General features: G+C 43.0%; 1 protein-coding gene across 1 annotated transcript in view; it reads right to left on the reverse strand.

The window, feature by feature from the left end:
- LOC102755298 (aldehyde oxidase) overlaps nt 1-11,846 on the reverse strand; it is a 71,817-nt gene that overhangs the window by 18,862 nt on the left and 41,109 nt on the right. Inside the window, exons 21-26 of the mRNA XM_006771804.2 lie at nt 7,360-7,484; nt 4,878-5,011; nt 3,919-4,006; nt 3,012-3,098; nt 1,991-2,182; nt 636-863 (exon numbers count right to left, since the gene is read on the reverse strand). Coding sequence (XP_006771867.1) covers nt 636-863; nt 1,991-2,182; nt 3,012-3,098; nt 3,919-4,006; nt 4,878-5,011; nt 7,360-7,484 — 854 coding nt within the window. The remainder of the gene's footprint in view (nt 1-635; nt 864-1,990; nt 2,183-3,011; nt 3,099-3,918; nt 4,007-4,877; nt 5,012-7,359; nt 7,485-11,846) is intronic.

Consider the following 11,846-nt stretch of genomic DNA (forward strand, 5'->3'; position numbering starts at 1 on the left):
TCCCACATCATAGCTATACAATGAGCAAGGAGAAACCAGTCCTTCTTCAGTAAGTTGCATTCAAGAAGGAAGAGATGGTAATAGTAAGCGGGATTTAGCAACCAAGCAGGGAGTTTATTTAATCAATAAAAGAAATTAAACTATAAGAATAGATTTTTAGTCTTCCTCTTCACACTTTCAATGGCTATGAAGTGAATAAATTCCTAAAATTGTGTTCTAAAAATTCTTTAAATGATCTACTCATCATTTAGTTTACCCCTCAGCCTTGCAGCTGCCTGTTTCTACTTCACAGCCCAGAGACACCGAATCACAGAGGAGCTGAATGAAGAGTCTTGGCAGTCATTGGTCCCCCCTTTGATTTCATATTGGAGCAATCTGGGGCCGAGTGAGTTGACTCAGCTGCTTCATACTAGGGGCAGGAGTAGAAACTGGGTCTCCCAATTTCCCAGGAGGGATGCTTGTCACCAATCCTTAGGATGTGGGCAAAGAAGCTCTGGTCTCCTCTAGGGAAAAGCCAGTGTGCTTGAGCCCAACTTTGGTGACGTTTAGCAAGCAGATATTGCAGCCATATGGCTAAAGCACCTCCACGGAAAGCTTTCCGAACACCTTTTCATCCGTCTGTTTGGAGAACTGACCTGGCCAGCAGCCCGGGAGCCAAGGCCGATAGGAAACTTCACGGGGACCATGGCCAGCCCCTTCTTCTTCCAGGAATTCTCCGAGTTGAATTTTTCCACAGCTGCTTTCCTCAGGGAGTAGGAAGACATGGCCATACATTCTCTCCAACACTGGATCAGGTTCTTGGCATTAATCTCTTGTTTGTAGTGTGTTTGATCAATTTCCTTGTACATGTTTATCATTCGGACCTACAAAAGGAAAGGAGATGAAAAAGATGGGGGTGAGGGGACTTGGAAGACGGACTCTCCCACCCACTGTCCTCCTAGTCAAAATCTGCTCCTCCTGTAAGGCTCAAACTGAGTTCAATGTACGCCTCATTGAAGCCTTTCCCAACATATAACAGTCTCTTCTACTCAGATACAAGACACTTGAGAAGTGACTGCATCTAACCACGGAGAGGACAGAGAGCTCGCAGGGAGCAGTCCCACGGGCAGATGCTGCCTGTTTTCCTGGCCCTTCCTTCCTCCTGCCCCAACACTGCAGCATAAGACACAGAGAGAAAAGGCAGAGAGCACCGAGTCCCCCACCTAACTCCATGCCAGGACCCTGGGAGCAAGAGTTGCAGGGAAGGTTACAGAGCTGTTAATGACAGAGTTGAGACTGAGACTTGAAGAACTGAAAGGAGACCCTTGTGGATGAAGGGACTGGAACTCGGTGACAGCTGCCTGAGACGCTGAAGGAATAAGGAAAGAAGGGTGACAGAACCTGTCGGCAGCAATTACACCCCAACCAACGGAGACTTCTCACTAAATGAGTTAGAATCCAGTGCTCACTTTTCAGTATATCCTGGGCCCCAGGGTTTATTTTATGCTCTTGGTTAGAAAATGGTTGCAATAATACATCAGAAATATGATATGTTTTAAAGGAGATTTCCTTGTTGTATTAAAACTTCTGATAGAATTTTGGATTTTATGCCTGGAAGATACAGTAGTGATTAACCTTCTGAATTCCCCATTTTATAACTAAGAAAAATGAGTACAGGATTTTTATAAGTTTTTTAATAAATCTTTTTATAAATTTTTAAATAAATCTTTTAATAAATTTTAATAGATCTTTTTATAAATTTTTTATTTATTGTTGACAGTATTACAGATATCTCCCATTCTCTACCCCCTTTGCCCTGTGCCCAGGATTTTTGAGAAGCACCCTGAGTGGAACAAGGATCACTGAACTTGGGGTCCCTGGTGAGTTGGGTTACCCAGGGCAAATCACTTAGCACCAACAGGCCTCGTACTCCTCAGCATGGATGACCCCCAGTGGCCCCCCTACCTTGAAAAGTCGGTATCTTTTGTATATAGGACTAATTTAGTCTTACCTTCTCGGGGGACAAGCCACACTTGGCTGCCACTTCGGTGATGCAGGCTTCGGTGATCAGCCCTGCCTGCGGGAAGCCGAACCCACGCAAAGCCGTGTTGGGTGGCAGGTTGGTTCTGCACGCCCGCCCTCTGCAACGCAGGTTGGGGAACTTGTAAGCATTATCCAACTTCAGGAGTCCCATTTCCAGCACCTGGGGAAACCCAGAGTTGATGTGATGAGACCTCATCCTCTGTCCCTGTTGTACCTCCTGAGAGCTCAGACCAAAAGCAGGCCAGAAATGTCCAGCCCCCTCTCCATCACATCAAACATGCTCAAACAGACCCAGAGCTCAACTTAAATGCATCTTTGCTGCAAGATAATATTTAGGGATTGGGTTAATTTTTCTTTTGAAATCATTTTTTATTTTCATATTTTACTAGTAGAGCAGATGCATTATTTTTTCCAGGTTTCAAACATTTCCAGAAGTCTGTGAAGCATGCATAGGCCCTAACTACTGAATTCATAGAATGTACTGAGTATAAATCATATCCTAGAAAACAGGAAAAAAATGTTTGGGCATTTGGTTGAACACACTGGTTCTCAATGAGGGGCAATTTGGCCCACTTTCCCCCTGGGACACTTGGCCGTGTCTGGAGACATCTTTGGTTGCTAGGACTGGAGGGTAGCTGTGCCACTGAAATCTGCTGGGTAGAGGCCAAAATACCGCTAAGCATCCTACAATGCACAGGACAGGCCCCACCACAAAGAATTATCCAGTCCCACGTGTCAGTAGGGCTGAGGTCTAATGCTTTTACCTGGGGAAAGAGCTGGGAGTACAGGAAACATGGAGATGGCACACAGGTGCAGACTTAGCCAATATCTTTGGGCTCACAGTGGGGCACCAATATCATGTGGCTCTCCCTGCAATGAGGGTCTTTATGCTTTCATAATGAAATATATGTGGCTGTTGGAAAATTCCTAGATTAAACCGTTTTATATAACACTTTCCAGAATGTGAACTTGCTCCTTAAAACACTTACTAATAATGACTCATCCAGGGAGGCGCCTCCATTGCCATAGTGCTCCATGTCCAGGGCCAGGATTCTGCCGTCCTTCATGAAGCCTGCCTGTGGAAAGAGACTTGGCCTCTGACATGCGTGTGGGGGGCCGAGTCTAAGTGTGCTCTGTCACTTGTGAAAAGCTTCCTGACACTGAATTCAGTAATAATTTCTTGGATATGACGCCAAAAGCAGAGGCAGCAAAAGGAAAAATGGATAAACTGGACGACATCAAAATTTAAAAATTTTATATATCAAGGACACAGTCAACAGGGTGAAAAGACAATCCAGAGAGTGGGATAAAATATTTGTCAATCATATATCAGGATGTATAAAGAACTAATTCAACACAGCAGCAAAACAACAAACAAGCTGATTAAAAAATGGACAATTAATCTTCTTCCTTATAAAGCAAAATCATAATTATTTTCTGCTATGGAAAATTTTCTGGGACAGTTCTACAATAATACCCTGATATATCTAAAAATGAAGAACCTGTTGGCAAATCATTGTAATTTCACGTAACACTGTTGTTATAGGAATCATTCAATTTTTACCTCTTTTTATAGGTGAGAATAGTATGCTTATCGGATCTACTTTCATGGACTTATATACTCATATTTTTTTCCAGTTATTCTCTCTGGATCAGCCAGTACCAGCCAGCACTTTTCACAAATTGTCATCTATGAGCTAAGCAGCAAAGTTCCAATCTTACCAGCCATTAACCAGCAATTAGCACAAGAAATAGAGAGTTAAACAGAAGCCCAGTTACTAGTAGTTTGCTCATTGTTATTCCCCATTACAGAGGAGCCAGGTGCTGCCTCTGCACTTAGGGAACGTTACAACATGAGTAAACATACAACACGAATCCTCCCTCCCTTCTACTCACTTTGTACTTCCCAAGGTAAGGGTGGCGGCCCGCGGTTATTAACATGTCTTCTCCCCGCTCCAGGATGCAGCGGACTGCACGGCCATGTCTAACATAGAAAAAAAAAAAGCGAGAAAGGTAGATAACACGTAGGTATCACCCAGGGTTTATGTAACCCCTTGTGACAGCTTGAGTGGCATCCAAGCTGACAGAGCAGAGCTACTCCCTGAGCCCAGGCTGTGCCCATCTCAAGTGTACACAGTTGGTCAGGGCATCATGGCTGGCATTCACTGCTTATGGGAGGGGGACTCTGGGGTGCTCCACAGTATTGCTCTGGGGGTACTTCCCCCTGTGCCAACAACCTCTGCCAGAGTCAGAATCCAAAGACTGGTTCCCAATGGAGACACTCAGGTGGTGTGATTGCCAAGGGCTCCCCGAGAGGACAGGTCTGGAATCAAGGCCTTTTTGTGTCCTGGGATAAAGGACCTGACCTATATTCTCAGCACAGAAAGGGAGCCTTCTAGGAGAACCTGCTCAAAGACAATTCCTAGGGAAATACTTTGAGATTCTTGAAGGAAAATGGTAATTTAAACAAAGGTAAGCATAACAAAAGCAGAACCTCCATTTAAGTCAAGGGAACACACACACACACATGCACACACACACACGCACACGCACATGCACACACGCATGCTAAGGATAAGTAAGCTCCACCCTTTCAGGACCTGTTTCTGTCTCTCTCCAGGTAAACACTTTAGTATGTCCGCTGTGGTTTTTATTCTTTTCAGTAATTGATTCTCATTTTGGTTCTTTTAGTATGCAGTTTGACAATATAAGATAAAAGAGTTGTAATAACTGGTATAATGTCTGTGATTTTAAATAATCTTCACCCTGGTTCTTTCTCTATAATTTTGATATTGCTAATATTCAGCACAGCCTCATTTAATTTTTAGTCTATTTAGCAGATTTGCTCCACTTACTTGTTTGCTGCAAATGCGGTGATGGCTGCCATGGCGCCAGTCTTAAACCCCTTCCCCCCGAATGCTCCGCCAACACGCTTTACATGACACATGACCTTGTTCGCCGGCAGCTTCAAGACCGAAGCAACGATGTCCTGGGAATGATAACAGTTCTCATTAATCTAACCCACCAGTAGCAAGGGAGATGGGACAGCCCTTCCATGTTTTGATTCTATAATGTACATGATACACGAGCTGTGTGGTTATACTAAGTAACAGGACACTTTCCAATGACCTAGGCATGCATCCATGCTCATCTTAGTGGGGTTTGGCTACAGTGACATTGTCAAAACTATCATTAATATTAAGTAGTCCATTCAGTAGCAATGAGATATTTCTGTGCTGATAATATTTTACCAATTTTCCCCATGAACTATACCCAAAGTATCCTTTCACACTGATCCCTGGGGATATGGTTCCCGAAGCAGTGAGCTTTTATGGCCTTCCAAACCTCGTTCAGGTCGGGCCTTCCCCTGCACTCTACCCCTCTCCATTGGGAAGTGCTCTCTTCTCATCTTCCGTTTGGATTACTGCTGTAGTTGGCCAGTAAGTCTTCCCTAGATGCAGGTTTTGCTTTTTTACATCCTAATGTTTAGAGATCATATAGTCTTCACCACTTATTTTTACAGCTAGGGAGCCCAAAAGGGATGAAGTGAGGGGCCCAACATCACATAGGAAATGGGGAGCAGAACAGGACTAGAATGGAGTTTGCTTGACCCTTCTTAGTGTTCCACCTTCTACAGGCCTCCTTCTCCACATTTCCACATTCCACTTGCTCTGTAACAACACTGCTCTGGTAACAACACTACTGAATCAGGACCCCTCTGCTTTGCTCCCCTTACTTTCACCATGATACTTAAACTAGCCACCTCTAAGGGGCATCCTGCACCCCAGCTTGGGCGGTCCTTGTATTACCCCTCCTGTTTTACATGCATGCTGCCTGACATATAGGCAATAAGTGTTTGTAGAAGGGGCAGATGAGAGAATGGATGGATGAATGAATGAATGGATGGATGGATGGATGGATGGATGGATGGATGGTATTTGATCTTGGTGTGAAATTGCCTGGAAATGGCATCTCTTCTCACCATCTAGACCAAGAGTGGGGAGTGTTCGGCCCTCAGGCCCTATAAGTCCCCAGAAATCATTTGGTCTGGTCCTGCCAAGGCATTAGGGGTGAGTTAATTAAATGTTTGACTAAATACAGCAGGCTAATTTTTAAGTCGGTGATTTTGTATGGCCTGAGAATGATGTTATAAATATCCAAATGGCCCTTGGCAGAAAAAAAAGGTTCCCCACCCCAGATCTAGACAAACCTGAGCTCCCAAGCCCTGCAGGAGCTGAGGTGGGCTGAGTCCCACCCGCCCAGCACACCAGGCAATAGTCATTTTTTTCCTACCTCTTGCTGCCAAAACCCAGGGCCATGGTCCATCCACTCAGCCCTGCCTCCCTGTAGGCGGAAAGCATGATGGCTTGATTTACGTATACTGTAAAATGATTACCAGATAGTTTTAGTTAACATTCATCATCTCATAGATACAATAGGAAAAAATTCTCCTCAGGAGGCTAACTCTTAGGATTTACTCTCTTAACAACTTTCCTACATTATCATTCAACAGTTTAAGTGATAGTCATCACTTCTTTTGTATTCTTAACAGTGTCAAGAGTAAAGCAAAAGAGCCCTGGCTGGTTTGGCTCAGTGGATAGAGCATCAGCCTTCAGACCAAAGGTTCCTGTTTGATTCCGGTCAAGGGTCAAGGGTGCCTACCTCGGTTGCAGGTTCCTCCGCAGGGTCAAGGGCACCCACCGCGGTTGCAGGAGCTGGGTCCTGGTAGGGGCGTGTGCAGGAGGCAACCAATCAATATGTTTCTCTCACATCAATATTTCTCTGTTTTTTCCTCTCTCTTCCACTCTCTGAATATCAATGGAAAAATATCCTCCGGTGAGAATTAAAAAAAAAAAACAAGAGTATAGCAAAAGAGACCTGCAGATTCCGTATCATTTTATAGTTACAGATCCACAAACAGAAGGCCTCTACTCTTTTAAAAAAAATATATATTTTTAATTGATTTCAGAAATGAAGGGAGAGGGATAGAGAGATAGAAACATCAGAAACATCAATGATGAGAGAGAATCACTGATCGGCTGCCTCCTGTACACCCCACACTGGGGGTTGAGCCTGCAACCCAGGCATGTGCCCTGACTGGGAATCGAACTGTGACCTCCTGGTTCTTAGGTAGAGGCTCAACCCCTGAGTCACACTGGCCAATCAGAAGGCCTCTACTCTTATAATACTAATTTAAAAGATTTAAAATTATATGGTTATTAATACCCAAATGGATAGTCAGTTTCTGAAATGACATTTTTGTTTGTAATTGCTCTTGGTATACTTTGCTGGTAGAAACCATTTAACTACGTCCTCTCCACAATGGCCCTATGTTACCTGTATGCCTTTGGGATGTTGTGTGGACACGTAGACATCCATTTCTTGATCTTCCCCTTTGGGAACAGCAAGCATGCTTTGGGTTTCCATATAAAAATGTTCTTGACCTCCCAAATGTATTTCACCTGTAAGAGGAAAAGACACCAGAATCAAGAAGGCTGTCAGGTCGGACAGGTAGCGTCCCCCAGCTGTTTTCCCATTATGGAGACAGTCCACTGCCAGTGCTTCTGCTGACAGGGCCACAGACAATAATCTTTAGCTGTCATTATACCTGCAGATTTGAAGTACAATTCTGTAGAGGAATCTGTCATGTCTGCCAATACAGTAGATCATGCAGTACTAAGGAAAGGTGTCTAGAGTAGAAAGAGTATGACAAGGAGACTTCTAGTTCTAAGACAAGATGGTGTAGATACACATCTCCCTGTTCCTTCTGCTAACAGCCTGGACATCCTATATAATAAAATCCTAATATGCAAATCAACTGAACAGTGGAATGACCGGTCACTATGACACACACTGACCACCAGGGGGCAGACACTCAATGCAGGAGCTGCCCCCTGGTGGTCAGTGCACTCCCACGGGGGAGCGCCGCTCAGCCAGAAGCCAGGCTCATGGCTGGTGAGTGTAGCAGCGGTGATGGGAGCCTCTCCTGCCTCCCCAGCAGCACTAAGGACTCCTCAGGGGATGTCTGACTTCCACAGGGAGCAGGCCTAAGCTGGCAGTTGGACATCCCCTGAGGGGACCTGGACTATGAGAGGGCGCAGGCCGGGCTGAGGGACGCCCCCCTCCCCTCAGTGCACGAATGTCATGCACCAGGCCTCTAGTTATGTATAAAAGAAACATAAGAAGACTCTCAAAAATAGAGAGGGCAAGACACCAGCTAAGGGCTTTGGGACCCAAGGGAAGATACAATGGTGAGTTCTATGGGTTATGCTGCTGTTGTTTGCTTCTTATAGCCTATACTTGGTACCAGAGGAGTCAGAAATCCAAAAACACTACCAGGCAAAGACAGAAAGAAAAGTCTCAAGAAAAGCCTACTTTCTCTAGATGAAGGACCAGGAAAGGAGAAGCTTAGCAAGCCAGAAAGCTTTTATACAAAAACTACTCTACTCCAGCCTAACACTACAGAAAAAACTGTGGACCTCTCTTTGTCTGCAAAAGTTGAATGGAGAGCCTAGTCTTCTACCCTTATCAGGTTGTAATGAGGTACCAAAGGTCCTCTGCTGGGTGGTGTCATAGAGACCATATGGGAACCTAGACTTCCACCCTCTACCTGGCAATAAAAAGGCATCGCCACCCCTTTCCGCACCAACACAGGGCCAGAGGCGTTCTGATAAAACAGAAGGTTTAAATAAGATCCAGAGTCTTACAACATAATAACCCAAATGACCAGGGTACAATAAAAAAATCACTCATCAGAACAAGAATTCAACTTGAATAAGAAAAGATAATCAACAGATGCTACCACTGAGAGGACACAGGCCGTGAAATGTTCTGACAAGGATTTTAAAGCAGCCATCATAAAAATGCTTCAATGAGTATTGACATGAACACTTGAAGAAAATCTCAACAAAGGAACAAAAGATATAAAATATACAACTGGAAATGTTAGAACTGCAACAACCAAAATATAAGAGGCTCAATGGCTGAGCTCAACCACAGAATAGAGAGAACAGAGGAAATTATCAATGAACAAAAAATATAGAACAGAAACTTTCCAACCTGAACAACCGAGAGAAGACAGGCTGAAAAGAAAATGAACAGAGCCTAAGGAACCTCTGTGACTGAAATAAAAGATAAAAAAAAATTTGTGTGGCCGAAACCGGTTTGGCTCAGTGGATAGAGCGTCGGCCTGCGGACTGAAGGGTCCCGGGTTCGATTCTGGTCAAGGGCATGTACCTGGGTTGCGGGCACATCCCCTGTAGGAGATGTGCAGGAGGCAGCTGATCGATGTTTCTCTCTCATCGATGTTTCTAACTCTCTATCTCTCTCCCTTCCTCTCTGTAAAAAATCAATAAAATATATTAAAAAAAAATTTGTGTCATTAAAGTCAGGCATGTGAAGAAGTAATCGCTGAAAATTTCCCAAACTTGGTAAAAGACACAAACCTACAGATTCAAGAAGCAGAGTAAATCCCAAAGGGATAAACCAAAGAACCATGCCAGACATCACAGTCAAACTTCTGAAAACTAAACACAAAGAAAATATCTTGAAAGCAGAGAGAGAAAAACATTACCTCATCTATAAGAGAAAGATACTTCAAAAGACAGCAGATCAGTAACCATGAAGGCCAGAGGAACTGGTAAAACATTTTCTTCAAGTGCTAAAAGTTATGTCAATTTTGAATTCTATATCCAGTGAAAATAGTCTTCAAGAATAAAAAGGAAATAAAGACATTCTCAGATGAAAAAAACTAAGAGAGTTTGTCTTCAACAGACCTATCCTAAAATAACAAATGGCTCAGGTAAGTTCTTAAAACAGACAGAAAATGATTAAAAAACATCTTGGAACATCAGGAAGGCAAGAGAGCAATGGGAAGAATAAAGGTACAGGTAAGCCAAATAGAGTTTCCTTTCCTCTTGAGTTTTCTAACTGGTATTTGAAGCAGAATTACAACATTGCCTCATGTGGTTTTCAATGTATGTAGAGAACATTTTAAAGACAATTATATTGTAAACAAGGGAGAGCATATCTGGGCCAAAGGAATAAGGAATGTCCCATACCCTATCCAGGTGTGGTTGTCCAGTAAATGTAATGAAGATGAAGATTCACCACTTCATCCTACATATTAGTTACCTATGTACTTGTCACCACTCCTAAAATCTACAAACAGTTAACATGGATGAGAACTGATCACTGATTGTCAAATAAAGTTATAAAACAAAAACAACACTAGTGATAAATCAAAATGGAATTCTAAAAAACGTTTAAGAAACCCATTGGAGGGCAGGGAAAAAAATTAAAAATAGAGGTTAAAAAAACATAAACAACAACAACAAAACAGAGCACAACTATGACAGTCATCATGCTAGGTGGGAGGCAGGCTTTTTTTTTTTTTTTTTTTTTTTTTAAAAAAAAGTTTTTTTTAAAACCTGGCACAGGAAAGCAGTGACATTCTACATGAGCCAAAATAGCCAGTCTTTCTCTGCAAATACAGTAGGAGCAATTTAATTCCATGAAGAATAAACTAATTCAACAAACTTTCATTAATTATGTGTCAACTTCCAGCATATGCTGGAAATAAAATACAAGGAGAGAAAAACATGCATGTGAGAGAGACACATCGTTGGTTGCCTCCCGCACTCACTCCAATCAGGGCCAGAGATCGAGCCTGAAACTGAGGAACATGCCCTTAATGGGAATTGAACCCACAACCTTTCCAGCGGTTCTCAACCTTTGGGTCGCGACCCTTTCACAGGGATCACCTAAGACTTCGGAAAACACATATATAATTACGTATTGTTTTTGTGATTAATCACTATGCTTTAATTATGTTCAATTTGTAACAATGAAATTGGGGGTCACCACAACATGAGGAACTGTATTAAAGGGTCGAGGCATTAGGAAGGTTGAGAACCACTGTTAGTCCAAGGGCCAATGTTTCAACCACTGAGCGAAACCAGCTATGGCAGGCAGAACTTTCAAAAATTAAAAATATACACAAAATAGTGATTTGTAAATTGTTTGAGGAAGATTCCCAAGGAAATCTTTTGTATTGGAGTCTGGACTTCGTAGCTCATCCACAATCTGAGTAAAGAAAGAGTAAAAAAGAATGGACAGATTCTGCTTCATTTATAAAACACAAAAATTAAAATGTCAAGAACTCAGATCTCGGTTGCAATGTAAGCTTTTATCAGCGACTGTACATTGAAAACCTCACTTATCAGTAGGCTCCAGTTCATGGTTTGCAATATTAATGATCACACCTATCCACTCAAAATTAATCTTGTTAAATATGCACTTCATTTAAAAATACGCAGAGCTAAAAAAAAAACAACCCAAAAAAACAAAAACAAAAACAAACAGAAAACTAGACAAGAGCCATTTCCAGGGCCCTGTTATGTTGTGCTGCCCACCCCTTATTGCCCCACACCATGGAACCCTCCTTCACCCTGGGGCCTTGCTCTCAACTCTCTAGGCTGGAAACCAATTTGTTCAACTAATCCCTGAGATAAGATTTCATCCCAGTATGGGTTTAGGAGTGATTCCTCCAGGCATATTTACATTTTAATAGCGGCCCTTAAAGAAGGCAAAGCTGTCCAGATAGGAAGTTTATCTGTGCTGTGCCCAGCAGGACCTGCTGCGGGAAGGTAATCTTGGCCCGGGCTTCCGGCCTCGCAAATCTTGCTGCAGAGATTGCCATCTCCCTTTCCAGCGGAAAGCCCAAAGCCCGTCCCAGCGATGGAAATTGTAAAGAGATAAACGGGAAGCGGCTTAATGCAGAGGAGAGAACGTGCTAACTTCAGAATTGGAGAACTTAGGTTTGA

The sequence above is a fragment of the Myotis davidii genome, unplaced genomic scaffold, assembly GCF_000327345.1.
Source record: "Myotis davidii unplaced genomic scaffold, ASM32734v1 scaffold945, whole genome shotgun sequence".
In the NCBI taxonomy this organism is placed as follows: domain Eukaryota; kingdom Metazoa; phylum Chordata; class Mammalia; order Chiroptera; family Vespertilionidae; genus Myotis; species Myotis davidii.